At 35.8% G+C, this 18,835-nt stretch overlaps 1 protein-coding gene across 7 annotated transcripts in view; it reads left to right on the top strand.

Moving 5' to 3' along the window:
• Positions 1-18,835, top strand: part of SRBD1 (S1 RNA binding domain 1) — a 127,549-nt gene that overhangs the window by 20,369 nt on the left and 88,345 nt on the right. For all 7 annotated transcript variants that reach the window (XM_066993806.1, XM_066993805.1, XM_048079456.2 and 4 more), the window contains exons 11-15: positions 359-462; positions 4,459-4,566; positions 11,834-11,991; positions 13,260-13,350; positions 14,392-14,499. In XM_066993806.1, the coding sequence (XP_066849907.1) occupies positions 359-462; positions 4,459-4,566; positions 11,834-11,991; positions 13,260-13,350; positions 14,392-14,499 (569 nt within the window). The remainder of the gene's footprint in view (positions 1-358; positions 463-4,458; positions 4,567-11,833; positions 11,992-13,259; positions 13,351-14,391; positions 14,500-18,835) is intronic.

Genomic DNA, 18,835 nt, shown 5'->3' with positions numbered 1-18,835 from the left:
ATCTCCAGCTCTGATTGTAATTACTTTTCAATTCATTTCTTGAGTTTTAATTTGGCTTATAAAATTACTCAACCAACTAAATTCATGCTGACTTGTGTTGTAAGATATTTAAGATAAAACTGAATCTTGGGATTGCAGACAGTGAAAAATGTATGCTTTGTTATGCCACGGTGTGATTTTAATCTGTGTTTAAATTGTGGATGTTATCTGTACAACCTATTACTTTGTGAACTGATTTACTGTACCACCATCATGATTTGCTACAGAATGTCAAGCAAGCGCGTACACAAATGTTGATAAGTTTATCTTTTGGATATTTTGTGTGTCATCTGTCTCTGCCATTTATGTTTGCACTCAGATTCTGGCCATTAACCGAGGGGAAAATCTGAAGATCCTGACAGTGAAGGTCAACATTCCTGACGGGGTGAAGAATGAATTCTGTTGGTGGTGTGTCAATGAAAGGTCTGCATGGATACATATTCTTACGGAAGTCTTTTTTTTTTTTTTTTCCTTGTAGACACCTACATACTGAAATATACCTCACATGTCTTGTTACATTAAGAGAACAATTTAAACAAATGCATATTAGATGAAGCTATTAAATGGATACGTCTTACTCTGCATTTCCCACTGCTGTGGCATTACATAAAAAAGATCATGCCTTTGGCCATTTCTGGGAAATTCTGGCTCCATTCTTCAAGCAATTGAATTCTTTTAAAAAAAATGCGAAGACATAATGGAAGGTGAATGTATTTTCGATTTGAAATATGCATCACATCTATAGTCTTCAGCAAAAGAAATTTGCGGAATCCAATAGAATATACTTCCAACTTCTGAAAAATAACTTCATATGCCTGATTGCAATGATTAAAGAGGGCTGCCTCAGATTTTAAAGCAATAAAGGATGTAACTTTGAAATCTACATGTGTCAGGAATTTTGTTTGTTGACATGGCTAAAAAATGTATTGGATTTAATAGACAACCTAAATGTGGTTGTGTTCGATCCATAATTCTCAAATATTATGTGACCTGATTCTTGCGTTATGATCTCTGGTTAAGTCAGAAAATTTTGGATGATTCTCCTATTTCTTATCAATTTGCTCTGACAAGTTTCTTTTTTTTGCTTGTAGTGAGACCCGTTCAGTATTGCATAATTTTGATGGCTTTTTTACAGAAGTTTTGGTTAAATATATTTTGTGCGGTATCTGTCACTCTTTTTCTTGGAAACTGCACTGTACCTTGATGCTCTTCATTGGAGAATATTGTGGTCCAAACACTGTGGATCTTCCTTACACGTATAAAAGACAGGTTTATCTTTCTTAAAAGGCTGAGATATTCAGCACTGTTGTGAGTATATCTTAAAAACCTTTACCTCTGCACCTTAAAATTCAATTACCAAATGGGGCAAAGAAGACAGAGGAAAAATAAGGCTTCTTCAATATATAAAAGCAAATATTTTTCTTCTATACAGAGTCCAAGAAAGAATGTGGTAAAAATGCACGTTTTCACTGTAGAAAATTCACAGTTCTGTTTCCAGCATGGGAGCCCCTGAAAGAATTAAAATGTTTCACTAGATAATATAATCTAGGACTAACAGGAAGTCACTTTTTTTTTCAGTGAAGTATCAGGATTAATAAACACACTGAATTATAATTTTAATTTTAATAAATGTAATGGAATTTCCATCTTTCTTACACCCCTCCACCCCCACACCCTCCCATATATTCTGTAGGCAGAAAATAACTACCAGTCTTGCTTTTACTGCATCTGTGACAGAATTTGGAAGCACTGTGAGCCACAGATAATGGAACAGCTTGTCACTGCTACACAAATGAAAGTGGGATGTAAATTGAGATATTCTTGGTTGATTACACTTTTGTGAGTCATCCTGAGATAAAAAAAATATTGACCTTGGAAATGGAACTACTTATTAATACTTAGGCATTTTTGAGGCTATATACGCTCATAGCTTTTTACTGTTTAAGGGCAACTTCTCCAGCACCACAGGATTTCAGAAGGAATGATTTTAGTAGGTATTGATACATTAACATCTATCACAGATTCTAATCTTCCTCATTTGATTGATGACTGTTATCGAATCGGCAAATATTTCTTACTCAATGGGTATTCTACTCTGCAAGCTTGGAAGTAACAGTCCAATGGTGGTAATTGCATTATTTTCATTGCATTGATTTACTGGATAGAGCAGAAGGTTAAGAACACTTGTTTGGGGCAAGGAGTTCAAAACTTTGCAGAGGAATTAACTGATTTGCTGAAGGTCACACACACAATCAGATGCAGAACCACAAACGCAACCTTGCTACAAAGTCTGCCCAGTGTTCTAGCCACAAGACAGTATCATCTATTGCCTATTGAATTAGTAGTAAATATGCTGACCTTTACTTGTTCTTCCGAAGTTAATTTTTTAGCATTAAATGCCACCAGGATGGAAAGTGAAAAGACTTTGAAAGACGAGAATTCTTCATTAATGTATTGAGCTCTGTGTAGATGCTCTGAAAATACCGTATTTTCTTTGCAAAGGCAGAATATTTTATGCCTGTAGTAGCATCTATATTTTCTTGAAATTTAGGATTGCACTGAAATCTCAGGAGTATCGTTATACCTGACCCTATGGAATGTACTTCTTTACCAGAAAATGGGATTTCTGTAGTTTGATAGCATACATAGCTTCATTAACATTAGAACTGTCAAGGTCCTGAAGATTTAATTGTGAAGTGGGAGATAGGGAAAGGAACAATGAGAAACAGCCAGAAGAGGGGCTGCTTAGCTGGCTTTGTGCATAAAGTTGTGGTGGAGTTCTTCCTTTGGAAGGGGTGTGAATTTGTTCCAAAGTACAATTTCATCCATGAAAATGAAGTTCAGTGTCTGACAATCTTTTTCATCAGTTTCTAGACAAAATTCTCAAATACTGTGTAAAGGCCATGGTACAGGCTTTAAAGGCATGGTTTATGTGTGGTTACCAATTTGGTACAAGTTTCATTTAGTGTCTTGGAGGAAAAACAGAACTCTGCTCTTTGTGCTTCAGGTCTAAAAGCCTAGATGTGCTCTTTTAAAAGCTCTTCCTGGAATGGTTGTTAGTTGATATGAATGGTTCTTAATGTGGGCTACGTGAGCATTGATGGGGTTTGCCCTTTGAGGTGTATTAGTGGTCTAAGCTGTTTATGCTTATGGTGATCCTAGTTGGGAGCACATGCACATAATAGAGCTGATGAGTGGAGTAAGAAGATATGTATATGGAGGTTCTCTAAATAGGGCTTCATTTAAAGGGCTTTAGAAGTCAGTTCTTGATTAAATAATTGAGAAGAATCTGTTGTTAGAGGAAAGCTTAACTGGACTAAGATCTTTAAAATTATACACATAGGCTTATACTTTTTCACTAAAATGGATTTTCCTCTTTCCTCACAAAGTATTGAAACGATGGAAGTGTAGTATTTGCTATGAATTGAACTTAGTGTTTGGCTGTTTTTTCTTTTGTAGCAATTTTAGGATTTCTAATAGAATGTTGCTTGAATAATTTTTACTTGTGTATAGGTAGATAATAAAAACATCTGCTGTGATAACCAATTTACAGATAAAAGATTTACTATCTAGCATTAGTGGATGAAACAGCAGGGTGAAACAGCTGCCAAATTTCCAAATTCATTCCTGTTTGCACTGAGGATGCTTTCTGGGGGTAATGTAAAGTCATACTTGCCACCTGTACAAATTGCATGTTTATAGAAATGGATGGCAATAAGTGGATTTAAACCTTTGGCCGTTTTATATGCATATGGAAAAAGTCTCTAGTTACAAATAAGTATAGTAGAACTATTTGTAAAAGCTGTTAGCAAAGGGTTGATGAGGTCATGTGGCTAAGCACTGAAAACTCTGGAAGTTGTATAAGTAAATGGTAAGCTTAATTCTGCTCCCATGTCTATGCATTGATACAGTGTTGACTTGATCACACATTTCTCAGCTATTATGTACACAGATACTTAGAAAAAGAAAAGCTGTCTTGGGAAATTGTAGAGTCCACTTAAACAACTGAAAAGCTGTCTGGGTAGGAGCAGTCAGTTTAGGATTCTTAGCATTTCTGAGTGAGTGCAAGTAAACAAAGCAAAGTCAAATGTGGAATTCAGTCCTGTTTTTTGCCTTAAAAAATTATCCAGACATTTTAACATATCTATCTACCTAATCACTTTGTAGTTAGATATCCAGGCATGTGAAAAATACACTGAATGAAAGAAAGCATGGATGTTAGCGGTATTTTTAAAAGCAATGAAAACAAAAATAGTTGGACTGTAACAGAAAATGTTCATAGTCTTACTTCTATTTGAGCATAATATACCTGACTGTCTCCCTCTTCCCTTTTCCTTGGGAGTACAATCTACTTTTTGTTTGAGTTTTTGTACATCTGTTTAAAGCATTTATAGATTTTGTTTTTCTATTCTTATGCAGATGGAGACCAAAACAATTTTTAAAACCAGAATTAATGAGGATACTACGAAACTCAGTAGAGGATGCATATAAACGCCTTATATATCCTCTCCTCTGTAGAGAATTCAGGTAAGCCCAGAATTAAAGCATATTTTCATACTACTGATTTCTTAAAAATTCTCTTCTACTTGTTTTATAATATCTTTTATACATTTGAAAATATGGGAATTCTTTTATCCTCCGTGTTTTCAGAAGAAAACAACTATGTAGTCGTGTGTTCAGTAGATTTAATAGTGACCCTTTCCAGTTTATGCTAGGATAGAGAAATGATCTTCCTGTTAAGACATTTTGCACGTTTTACCTATTTTTGTCTTTGTTTATACATTTATGAAGTATGCTATAGAGATACATTACAATAATAGAGTTGCATCGTTATCCTCTTATTAGCTTTAAAGTATTCTGTTGTTGAGTTTCCCCAGTGTCTCTTCATGTCCCAGCAATAGTACAGTCAGGGACTTTAGTCTGACTCCAATTCTTTTTACCTGTTTGAAAGAAACTTACAAAGTAATTGTTATGGCTGGTAGTGTCCCTAATGTTTGTTGTCTGCACTTCGTGGTAAATGCAGTAGTCAGTGTGTTAGTCTGATACTATTTTTGTGGATATTATAATGGCACTAGAGAAGTCAGTAATTTTATTTCTGGTGATACTGTAGTAATAATATCATCAGATGGAATGCCACTTTGTGAGATCTATGACATTGTTCTAAACTTAAAACTTAGAGTAAAAGTAATACTAGAAAGGGTATTTCCATGGTTAAGTGTAGCAGTTTACCGTGTAATTGAAATGATTCAATATGTCAGTCTGCATTCTAAAAGTGTTGTCTTCTAATGACGTTAGGCTCAATTTGTATTTGAAGTTTTCATTCATGACTCTTGTGAGGCCTCACCTTGAATACTGTGTTCAGTTTTGGGCCCCTCACTACAGGAAGGGTGTTGAGGTGCTGGAGTATGTCCAACAAAGGGCAACGAAGGTGGTGAAGGGTCAAGAGAACAAGTCTGAGGAGCTGGCAAGGGAGCTGGGGTGGTTCAGCTTGGCGAAAAAGGAGGCTTAGGGAAGACCATATTGTACTTTACAGTTACTTTAAAGGAGGCTGTAATGAGGTGGGGATTGGGCTCTTATCCCAAGCACCAAGTGATAAGACAAGGGGAAATGGCCTCAAGTTGCACCAGGGGAGGTTTAGGTTGGATATTAGGAGAAATTTCTTTACTAAAAGAGTTGTGTGGCATTGGAATAGGTTGCCCAGGGAAGTGGTTGAATCACCATGCCTGGAGGTCTTCAAGAAACATGTAGATTTGGAACTTAGTAACATGGTTTAGTGGCAGACGTGTCAGTACCAGGTTAAGGGTTGGACTGGAGGATCTTAGAGTTTTTTTCCAACCTGAATGATTCTGTGATACTATGATTAATGCTAGATATGATTGTAGACCACATATCAGCCTGTTTTCCTTATGAAAAGGGGAAAAAGTCATGCTTCCCATACTTCATGATAAAAGGAGAAGTAGCAAGGTCTGTCTTCCTCTGAGGGTATAGGCAGCCAAAAGCACAGTCCTGCTACATCTTACCCATCCATTCTACCATTCTTTTTTCCAGCCTTCTAAATCAGTGTTAGCATCTAGGATGAAATTAACTCTCTTCCTTTCTAGGCCTTTTTTTTCCCCCAAAGCACCTGGCAAGAATATTGTCATGTTGGCTAATGATACTGATGCTGTGATTCTTCTCTTTGGAATACAAGAGAGACTGCCTAAGTATTGTGTGTTTGATTTGGGCAAGGCTTCCTGATATGTGACCTAAATTTTAAAATTTGTTTTGAGGTAGTTCAACTGGAGTGTATAAGAGACCTTGTTTCTCAGATCAGAAACGTTAAAATGACTTGTGCCAAAATGGCTTGTGTTGGTTATTTAGAATATTAGGTATCTGAAATCCGTAATCACATTGTGAAATGTAGTTCTTCCTTACCTGCCTGGCTGCTCTCCTATGTTTCAGCTCAAATTGGAGTTTTTTTCCTTGCTTCTCACAAGCATTGTTAGATGGATGTTCAGTGTTCTTCCTGGTAGAGAAGAACTGTCAGCTAGTTTTGAACAGCAGGTATTTGTAGTGGCTTTTGGGTTTGTTCTTTACAGTATGTTGTGTTTGGTCATTATTTTGCAAGTGAAATTGCTTCACATCTTTTGATTAGTCACCCTATGGTTAGCTTATCTTTTGCTAATTTGGATTTCACTGTTTTTGAAAATGAGAGTTGACTCATTTTTGTGACCTTAGTATGTGTAGCTACTTCAGGGTAGGCATTGTTTGGCCAAAGTGATGAACATATCAAGACAGTGAGTCCAACTGTTGGCTTCTGTCAAATGGTTGTGAAAGTCTTTTTCATTCCTACCCTTCTCTAGAATCAAACTTAAAACAAAGATAACAGACTTACCTTTTAGAGGGGTTTGTTTTTTATCATGAATAGTCAAACTGTGACATAAGAGTCCTTTTCTTGTGTTTTTGCTTCATGCTTCCTACCACAGGACTGTGCCCCAGCACATTTAACTTTTTATTCAGATTTTAATGACAAGAGGTGTTGTGTATAACAGTGTGAGAGCTGCTGCAGCAGTAGGTTGCTGCAGGATTTTCTGTTCCCTTAATTACAAAACAAACAAACAACTTTCTTCCCTACTACTTCGTAGATGTAGCTCATAAGGCATACTTGAAAAGAATACTAAGCTTGCTGCCTGTTTCTGAGTGGATGTCTGCTTATGTTTTACTCATTGTGATAATTTGACATGATTGGCACTGTCTGGTTAGGAAAAGCTGAAACTGCTCCTATGGAGAAGAATGTAAAGCACCTGCCAGTATTATTCCTAGTCCATGACCACTTAACCCCTTAGCCTTCTTTTATTCTTTTCCCCCATACCAGGAGCTGATTTTTAGGACTCTTGCAAAGGGCTGCTGAAGTATTCAGTACTGCCTTTTAGCATTAATACCTCCAATCTACCCCATGCTGTTTTTTTTTTCTTTTCATTTTATTATCATTAAACGTTGGAACAGAAAGTTTCCAAGAATGTATTGAAATTTTTGGTGCTTCTAGTGATCAGAAGGATAAAACTTGCCAGCAAGGCAGCTACCTTATTTATTGTTTAATTTCCTTTCTTTCACTCTGTCAGATACCATCATTTCTTGTATCTGGTATAATAATGTCCAGTGTTGCTTTTGGCACTTTGAAATACTTTTTATCTTGTTGCAGTTCTGCATGGAAGGATTCCATCAGGATTTGTTGCAAGTGATGTGGCATGGCCATTTTTTAATGGATAATCCTTTCCTAATTTTCCATGCTTTCTTGAAGTGAGTGCTTTTCTCTCTTCTGTCTTTAGGGACATAAACATTCCTCTGTATATCTTGTTTCACACCTGAAACTAGTTTGCAGATATTTTTCCAGGGAAAGGATTGCCTCTAAGACTGTATATGGAAGTGAGGAGTTCTAAATCTCAGTTTAAAAAATGACTTATCTAACTTTGAATAAAGAAGCTAGTAAGTCGTGATTAGCTTACTTGCTTTGATTACAACATATTTTAGTGATACAGAGTCTCAGGACTTCTTAAAGTTCAAGGGAGGGGCTCGAAATTCTGACTACGTCAATACTTTTTCATTAGGCACCTGCAGTTTTTTGTGTGTTTTTTTTTGGTGTTGTTTTCAGTTTTTTTTGTTTTCCTGTGTTTTTTTTAATTAATTAATTTATTTATTTTTTACAAAATAATCATTCCTCTTGTGTTTGTAGAGGAGGGCTGCTCTCCTCCTCTGCCTTATCTCTGCCATATTAATGAGAATTGTCACAAATTGCAAAAACATGAAACTAGGCATCTAGCCATTTGGATGAAGCCAACTGTGCTCTGAAAAAGAAAGAAAATACATTTTTTTGAGGTGGTTTAATATTTGTTCAAGGATCAAATGACTATTCCAAACTTAAAATTAAAGGCCAATACTTGGGACAGTAGATCATGTCATTGACACAAGTGTTGAGTGAGAGACAGTTAGAGAGAAAAGAGACGTCTATATTTGAAATTAAAAAATACAGGATATTATGTAATAGAAAGGCCATACATTATGTTCCCCCTACGCACCTGGCACTTTCAGTAACATTTCCTGTTACTATAAAAGTTTCTGTATATCCATGCCAATTTTAAACATGATTTCCATAAGGTGCACGTAACTAATAGCATGTGTTTAGGGGCAACTTTAATTCCTGCACAAGATTCCCTTCACAGGTGGACTGGAAGGTGGGTGGATTTAGCCCCGTGGACAATAGGGAGCCCGTATCTCTGGGATAGGTGGAAAGCTGGAATTCAGCTTATATCTGTACAAAGCCTCCAGTCCAAGAGCTTTTAACTTTCAACAAACCAGTTTTAAAATTCATTTCTATGCACATGTGCTGGCTGAACCTCTGTTGTGCATGTATGTAGAAGATCCATACAGTTGTGAGGTTTAGGTATTTGCTTTTGTCTCTGACCTCTTACAAATTACATCCAGTATTTCTGGTAATTGCATGGACTGGAATTCAGCCGGCACCTCCAACAATTACCCTGGGTTCCCACTGGAAGAAGGTGGTTCTGTGGTTTGGGTTGCTTTTATTTAATGTTTTAAGAATGGGATGAACTGTATTGTATTACAGAAAGATGCTGCAAGACTGAATGGCAGGAAATGAAATGGCAACTGAAACTCAGTCGAGATGACTGTAAAGTGATGCTTGTGAGGGAAAGTAATTCTTCTTTTATATAGAAAATGATGAACTCTGGAACTACCCTGGCAGTCAGGAAAGTGACTTTGGCACTGTGGAAGATAGTTCCATGTAAATGTTAAGTGCGCAGAAAAGATTATTTAGTTGAGGAATAAAGTCAAAACAGAGAATCACAGATATAGTTTGCTTAAATTTGGAATTCAGATCCCCTCAACTCAGAAAAATAATAAAAATATAGATAGTTAATAGTTAGTTAATCAAACTGGAAAAGGCCCAGTGAAGGGGAACAAGGTATGAAATTGTTTCTATGTAGAGGGTTGACTGGGCTGCGACTTCTCATCTTGGAAAAGAGAAGACTTACGGAGGTGGAGTGTGAAGAGTGGCACAGAATTTCCAGGAATAAATTTTTACTCTCTTCTGGTATAAAGTCTATGGGGACCATAAAAGTTAAAAAGGATCAGCCTCCATCCAAAAGGTGGCAGCTAGTCTCGCAGTTTGCCATGGACCTGTAGAACTTGCTGCTAAAGGATTATGTGGATGCAAGATCTGTGCATGGGTTCAGTGGGATACTGGCTGAGTCGCTGGACAGGAGATTTGTTGTGGACTAATAACGAGACAAACAATGTCAAGCTCAGGAAATAACTCTGAGCTGAAAGCAGTTGGAGGCTAGGATAAGAGTAGGGAGTATTGTATACCCTTCACCATCTTTCTTTAGATAATGTCTGTGTTAGTTCCGTACACTTGATACCAGACAAAAAAAAAAAAAAAAGTCTTTCGTTGCATGTTTTCTTAAAAAGTACCCTACCAACAATGTGAGAAAGAACAGTTCACTGAGCTTTAACACAAGACTATGAAACTGAATTTTAGCATACCTATGGAGGGAAAAAAAAAAAAGGGGGGGGGGGGGGTGGCGGGGAGGTGTTAAGTTCCTTATATACCAATTGTCCACTTGTCCCAAAGCCCATTCTTGTGTTTTGCAGTCATTTTACTTGTTTATTTCTTTAAAATATTTTTTCCTTTCCTTGGTTGCTCCAACTTTCAAAATGGACACAATGGGCTGGCAGGGAGGGAAGTTGTGAACCAGCTGTGTGTGAAATGCAGCTAGGGTCGCAGAACTTACTGCTGGCAGTAACATCTCTTTCTGAACCCACAAGCTGCACACAAGAATTGCGTGAATGACTGAGAGCTGGAGAGACAAGCATTTACCACAGATTGGCAAGAGGACCTCTAGACCACAAATGAGAGATGAAGACTTTTTAAATTCCTCTGTACTGCTGTGGGATGGGATAGGGCTGAGCTGGGTGTTTGATGGATTCTGGGATTGCTCAAGTGAAAATTCTTAATTTTTTCCACATTTAAAGATTACCCAGAACAGCTTCATATCCAGTTGTGTCAAATAGCCTCCATGAGAGTTGTTTGGTTTGTAGCCTGCTTGAGACTCAGATGTTGTGCAATGGTTGATTTAAACAACTTGAGTAAGTACCCCCACCACCATGTTCTTACAGAGTTTAGTTAACTGGAATTCATTGTTTTTCTTCTGTGAAAATAAGCTCGGATATTATATTTTTTAGTGATGTGTAGAAGAAAGGGAATAAGGGCCCTGGCAACACTAAGTGCTTTAGAAGCTTTGCTGGATTGCTTTTGCTTGCCTAATTCTTGTAGTTATGGACAATGTAATGGAGCTGAAAATGTCAATGAGTGTCTGCAAGGAAAAAAAAAAATCACATAGATAACGAATATTTGTGTCCACATTGCTTTTTCAGTTTTGCTCTTTTATGTAAGATGCTGTACTGAGACAAAAATACTTGTCCTTACCAATCATTCACTGGACACTTTTGACAAATAAGACATCGTGCCTCTTGTACACCTTCATTCAACAGTGCTGTGAATTGTCTCACATAGCACTGTCCAGTAAGCATTCTTGCTTAATGTCATTGAAATCAAATTGTTAGTGCACTAACTACTTCTTTCAGTTGAAGAACATGCAAAAGAAAGGTAAGGAATATCATGACCCTGGAAACCTTCTGGTTTGTTTGGTTCTTAGGAAGCAGAGAAATCCCTTACAGAAATGCATCAGATCTACATGGTTCTGTGATACCTGTTAAATAACTTAATTCGTAGATGGAGCTAAAAGCCTCAAAAGTCATGGTGTGTTAACAATTAATTGGGTAGGCCCTTGCACATTCTCTCCAGTAGCTCTCAGCCTAAATGATGATCCTTTTTTTGCTGGGTAGTGATTTTTTTCAAAACTGGGAAGTTACTCTAACTTCAGTCTGTGTCCTCCTCAAATCCATTTTTCTTTGCAAGTAGGTATCAGTTTTAAATGGAAGCTGTTCTCCACTCAAAATTACGAGTTGATGTTTGAATGTTAATTGGTATGTGTACGTTTTTGTTGGTGTTTCCATTACACTGCTTATGTTGGTTTACTTTCTTATACAATTCTCTCTGGTTCTAATCGATCCTTTTTTTTTTTTTAAAGTTTCCAAAACATGAGTGAAAGTCTAATATTTAGTTAGAGATGATGAAAACATAAGTGGAAAAAAAACCTTATAAATTTGGAACAACTTGAAAGTGCATTTGAGAACTAATTCAGGGAAAAATGATGTTTACTTTCATCCTTCTAAGATCGAAGTTGACATCGGATGCAGAGAAAGAGTCTGTGATGATGTTTGGGAGAAATCTTCGGCAGTTGCTTCTGACCAGCCCTGTGAGGGGTCGTACTTTGATGGGAGTAGATCCTGGCTACAAGCATGGCTGCAAGTTGGCTATTATTTCACCAACCAGTAAGTTTCAATTAAAAATATTCATCTTTTTTGAAAGGACTGTTAAATATATATATATATATATATATTCAGTTGCAGGAAGGAGTACTTTCAAAACCATACATTCTATCAAATTGCTTTTTTTTTTTTTTTGGTTAAGCTTTTAGTGGTTTTCACACATCCTGTCTTGCAAATTCCTTTCTTCAGGCATAAAGTTAAATTTCTTGCACATGGATTTCGGTGTCTCCTTTGGTATTATTACTCCTTAATAAAATAGAATTTAAAATTCCCTCTGCCTTCTTGAATACAAGTTAAAATAACTGTGCCTCTCGGTAGTCACCAAAGAGAACACCTGGCATTTTTATTGTTTAACAAAGAGTTTTTGAATTTAAGTGCTTTCTATAAATTAGCTTTTTTTCATGGGTAGTATCTTGGACATCTGGACACTTTATCAGACCTTTTGTTGTGTTAAAGTAGTATGTGTGTTAATGTGAGAAGTCAGAAATGTTGTATTTGCAGAACCTTTTACTTCATTTTTAGACAGATGTAGAAGACAGCCTTTCCAGTGCATCATAGCTTGATCTGGGGATACACACCTCTTTGGGTGCAAGAGGAAATTGTTTTTCTTATTTTGTCTTTGCTTTTGACTGGAAATATGCAAGCCCAGAGAGGGTGTAAGAAATGTGTTTCTGACAAGAGTTAAAATGGCAATGAAGCTGAAGTAAATAGTTATTAGCTTGCATTGTACCACGAGCTCTAAGTATCAGTTAACACATGCTTATTTCCATATTTGATAGGTGGGATCATGGTAAGAGCTGACAATGGAGTTCTGGTACTCTTGGAACGCAGGTCTATAGACTAAATTCCTAATTGTCATCTCTCTTTGGTGGATGTGCCTTAAAAAATAAAATAAAAATTACTAGATTATAGCATTAAATCTTCTGCAGTAAATAGCTACTTTTCTCTTTTGATGATATAATATTTTATATGCCTATTATGGCTACATGCTCATTATTTGTTATTTGGATATGGTCTCGGGGAAATGGAAAATGTATCAGCTCATTTCGCTTTGGCAGCCAAAGCGTTTTTGTCCTCTGCCCACCATGCTTTTCTTCTAACCAGATACAAAAATAAAGGGGAAAGGTGGCTTATTAAAAAGCTTTATCTGTGAATCATCAACTTGAGTAGTTCAGCAGGAAATAGCTTTGGAATATGTGTTTTTTTGTTTGTTCGTTTTGCCTTTGTCTTTTTTTTATTTTGTTTTTAAATGGCTTTGCCTTTTGTTCCAGGTCAGATACTCCATACTGATATTGTCTACTTGCATTCTGGTCAGGGATTTCGGGAAGCTGCGAAGATAAAGACACTTTTACAACAGTTCAAGTATGTTAAGGAAACTTCCATTTATTATTCTTTTTCACTAAACGTAATGAAAATCTTTGTAGTATCAATACTGGCGTTTGGGGAGAATCAAAATTTTACTGATTTAACTGGAATTATTCATGTTTTTTCTGTACTTCAGAGCTTATTTTCCTTTGTGTTCATGCTTTTACACGATGTATACATTACAAGCATATGAAATGAAATAATGGCTATGATTAAGACTGCATGCTATGAATGTATTCCCATAAAGCTCTGTCAATCCGTTTATTTTTAGGAATAGAAATTAACATTCAGCTAAGGTACAAAGATAGCCACGCTATCTTCCCCCCCTTCCCACTCCAAACCACTCACTGATCTTTCCCTGTTCCAAAAGCCCTGTTTAGTTTTAAGAAGATCTTTATTAAGCAAAAAAAACCCCTGCCCAGATAGATCTCCAGATAATCTTGCAAATAGGGATAGTATGATTTTATTGTATTGAACTGTTTTGGGAACCCCGACGGACAGACATCAGTTCACTGAATCAGTTGCTGAATGGCCACAGTATACAGCTGAGTTTGTCTTTAAGCATTAGATTGGCTTTAAACATTTGTGATTTGATAGCTGATTGCCTCTGACTGCCCCCAGCACAGCCAATAATCTTTCAAGCTGTTGCAAACTATGATGTTCCCATCAAAGAATTAAGATTTTGGTTGCTTGTGCATTCTTTTTTTCTTGATGCATAACAGATGAAAGAAATACCAGGTGAATGGGTTTTAGGACTGTAAATACATGACCCTTCTTTTACGAATATGAAATACCCTTTTTTTTCCCCAGCTGTTGCCATTCTTACAAATGAGTGAAAACTGTGACTCATCTCTTCAAGTCACATTGAAAACCTGTTAAGCGCAGTGTGATATTACAAGGAATAGGTTCTTATTAAATATGGCAATTGTATTGTGTAAAACAAGATGTATTGGTCATTGATGTTCACTGAACATTATGTATGAAAAAGCCTAAAAAAAAAGTTAAAAATAATTGTTCTTTTTTCTACACCACACAAAGCTGTAGCACTGTTGTGATTGGCAATGGCACGGCCTGCAGAGAAACAGAAGCTTACTTTGCTGATTTAATTATGAAGAAATACTTTGCACCACTGGATGTTGTTTACTGGTAAGATATCTTTGCTTGCCATGGTGTTTATCTGTTCAGCATATTTTAACTTTACAGGCATTTTTAAAATGTAATGTTTTTAAGTGGTTCTTTTTGTTGCTTTGTCCGTCTTTGAGTCAAGCTTGACCCATCCTTCTAGCCAAAGAAAAAAGGGTGTAGCTCTTCAGAGCATGGAAGTAGCTCTCCTGAGTCTGTAAGAGACTCAGTGAAGCAGTTTATTTTCTCTTCCTGAGATTTGCTCTGTTGATATTATGACAACAAAACATGAGAGAATAGTAGCTCCAACATCTGTGTTTGGCATTGTATGTTTATTTCTTGATAGATGAAATTTAAATGCAAATGATAGAGCTTGTGTTGTTTGACCCTGGTATGGAATGCTTGCTAATTCTCCGTATGTTAAGTTGTCTGGAAATAAATATCGTGTTAACACTTACCAAATGTTTTGTTGATACCTAGTGAATACCTAGTGACTTGTCCTCTTAAAACTTCAAGTTTTGTCCATTACTTTGTTGAATTCAAACTAAACTGTTCTGCTTTTGGTTTCGATTGTAACTGTACTATATTGCTTTATTTTCTTCCATGCAGAACTTCTCTTTTTTCTTATTCACACCTAATATGTTTTTAAAGCATTTTTGGTGATTGACATTAGATTATCTTTTGTGCTGAAGTTTAAGAGCAATATTTACTTTTAACTATCTTAGCATGCTGAAATAAGTTATCTAAATTGTTGAGAAAGTTCTGACCTTTTTCTTTTAAAACTACTATATACAGTTAATGGAACTTTTTTTTTTAACATAGATTAGGAAGTTATTTTCCAGAAATGTTCAACAAATGTATTCTTCCTACTACATTATACTTTAATTAAAATTGCACTTGGTCTTTGTTTCTCAAATGAGCTTATATTTGCAGGAAGACCTGATACTTCAGTCTGCTTTTTAAGAGACATAGTAAGGATTTTCTGATTTTTTTTTTTTTAATGATTTGTGAAGGAAGGAGGCTTTTCAAGCTTCTGTGAAATTATGCATCCTATTTCTTGAATCCAAGTACAAAACAGCAGATTTTGTACAGTAGAGTAGAGAATGAAAAATACTTCATTTTGTGTGTTTCTTGGCAAATGTTTTATTTCACTGTTGTTCATTTCATATAGTTTAAAAATTCATTATGTTAGCATAAACTATTTGTCTGAAAGTAATAGTGGTTTTATTTATTGGCCATATGCTCCAAAATGGAAATAACAGTTTAGTTTATACAGAAAAAATATTTATGCAATACTGTGGTGGATGGCTTTCATACTGTTTTCTTCTTTTGCTTCAATATTTTCTCCCTGTTTGTAGAGCAAGATTATAGAATTTGCAAAATAATTGATGGGGGAGAGAGGAAGAGTAAAGCTTAGAAATAATTAAAAGCTCTGGTGAAGCAGGAATTAGTATAAATTCTCTAACGAGGAAGTTACGTAGGTTACCAAGTCAGTTACTACCTCTATAGTTCTTTTAGTTTTTTTCCAAAACTTCTTGTGATATTTGTAGGAAAAATATATGCATATAGTCTTGACTTTCAAGATTGATTCCTGGAAATGAAAACAACCATTATCAAAATAGTTCTTGCTTTCAGTATTTATTTCTATTGTATTAGAGTTAATGGTGTTTTCTTATGATGTGCTCCTGTGTGATGGAAAGCTGGTTCCTACTTAAGATTTCATACGTAGAACACTGAGGTACTGTGTAGTAAAAGAAAGTTTGGAAGAATGTAAGTGTTGTTGTTGTTGTTGCTGTTGTACTGTATGTTACAGGTGACTCTTGATGCTGTTGACCTTTGTGGCCTCATACGGTGTGTGTGTGGGGGGTTACAGATAAACTGAACTTGTGGTCCTAGTATTTTTTTCTCACATTTTGACAGTTTTGACTGAGTTTTTTCTTGAAGATTTGGGGTTCTTATGTTGCCTTTTCTGCTATAATGGTTTTATGTCCATCTCATTGCCTTAACCAGTACTGCAGTTTCGCAACCATGCTGCTGAATCCTGCAAGGTAGTTTGCTTTCTAGCTCCAGAAAACTTCTCCTTAATCTCCTTGGTATTTCTTAGTAACAGAAAGGACGGATGACTCTAGATACACACACTTGATGATCGAATAAAATGCCTGGAATTTGTCAATTTGAATTCAAAAACACAAGCAATAACTGAGGAACAATTAGTACAGAATTATCACTTGAGCAATGGGTGCCAGTAGGCATACATTATGAGAACTGCTCTACCTTTTTGAGGGAAGCTATGAGTAACAGCTTGGAAGAACATGTTCTGGTGATCATCTTACTAAAAATGGAAGAAAAAAGTCCCACAGACCATGCATTCTCAGATCACACAAAAGATTCTGTTTCCATGTATAAAGTCTTTCCTTGATTATGTTGTTTTTTCATACACATTTCCTCATGATAGAGGAAAACAAGGGCATCGTACATAGGCTGAACAGAGATCTTTAACTACTTCTGTGGAAACCCATTGTATGCTTTTGGGGTCAAGTAATCTCTAAATTATTTTGCATCTAAAGTCTATGAGAAGCAAATTAAGTAACGTAGCAACAGTTCATTCTTAAAGAAGGTCTGCTCCAGCAGGTTGCAATTGTAAATAAATAAATAATAATAAAAAAAAAAACAAATCAGTTTAGTGTTTGAACAGAAAAATAACAACAACAAAGACAAAAAAAAAATATCCACACCTCAGTACTTAAACTGATCAGTTGCATCTAACACAATACTATTTCCAAAGCATTCTGCCTCTTGGTAATGCACTAAATTGCACAAAGTTGGAAATCCTTGCCTAACAAAACTGAACTCAGTTAATTGTTCTGTGCAAGTTTCAGATAATTGCCAATGATATTTAATTTACAATCCTTTTCTCAAAGGAATCAAAATGTGAAATTTCTGGGCAGATGAGTTTGGGTTGTTTTAAAATCAGAACCCCGATTAACTTCTTAAGCTGTCATTGAGAAAAGGCATTTAGAAAGACAGAGAGGCACTACAGACTTCGGCTTCTTTGGCAAATAAAGCTTGTAATATGATATAAATTTTATTTATTGGTTAGAAGTGGAGAATAGAATCAGAACTGTTTATTAAAATAATCTCTTCATACTCTTTTTCTGTCCAGTTCATCATACAGAACTTGAATCATGCATTTTCAAGAAAAGGAGACAATAACAAAGTGTGTTATTTTAGAAGGAAGGGTGTGCAGTTGATGCATGCACAAATAATCTTGACAGGTGTGCATTCTAATCAAGGCTAATGATAACCACCTGAATACTTGGTGATTACATGTATGTCTATGCATGTCCACTGTAATGCCACTATGCACGTATTTATCTACAGAAATGTGCTGAAATTCTCTCCTGTGCTAAAGTCCTGGGCAGTCATTTTAGAGTTGTACATGAAGATATTCCCAGGCTTCAGAGTCTGACTGTAGCGAGCACTTAACCACAGACATCAATGAGAATACACAGCTGAAAAGGTGAAATAGTGACAATAATCAAATTAACTGATTCTCACTTTAAAATATTTTGGTTGTATTTGTATCAAAAGAGATTTCCAAAATAATTTTGTTTATGGGAGCCAGTTTCTTTCAAATGTAACTATTTTATTTGATGACTTCTTTGTGTTTTACTGATGCTATATTTTGTATATTTATATATACAAAAAGCAAACTATTAAAATAACAAGTCCTCAGCAATGGCAATTACGAAGTAAATACAATTTTACTGAAGCTTGCCAGAGAGAAGACAAATCAGAGACAACAGTGGTAGGAAATGAGGCATGTGGCACACTTTTTCTTGTGGCTTTAAAACCTGTCTGGACTCAGTTTGACAGTTTTTGATTTAAAGCAAATATTTTTCACTATTTTTACAACGAACACACTTTCAGATACCTACATCCAACTTAAATAACTGCAGGACTTTTTTTAAAGTGTAGTTTCCCTTTTAGAGCTATGTTTATTGACTTAGATTAGGACTGGACTAGAGCCCAGAGACAGTCATATCTAGTCTTCAGGTTTTTGTTACAAATCAGTTTTTGTTACAAGGTTCAATAAATATTCTTGATTATTTATGTTAGTTCTATTGTGAGTTCTTGCCAAAGATACATTGTATTATAACCAAAACAGATGTTCTGTTTTAGACAAGTGTATTTGTTTTAACAGGACCAGAAATGTAAATGAAACAACAGTGTGTTCAGCATTTACATGGCAGACGATGAATTTTTAGGATTTCATTGGCCATTTTGGATTAAATTAAAATCTTGAAAAAATTCAGGAATCTTATTCCATATTTAGATCACTGCAGTTATTGTTCTTTGA

Source organism: Anser cygnoides, chromosome 3, assembly GCF_040182565.1.
Source record: "Anser cygnoides isolate HZ-2024a breed goose chromosome 3, Taihu_goose_T2T_genome, whole genome shotgun sequence".
NCBI lineage: Eukaryota > Metazoa > Chordata > Aves > Anseriformes > Anatidae > Anser > Anser cygnoides.
This window is presented reverse-complemented; position numbering and strand designations above follow the sequence as displayed.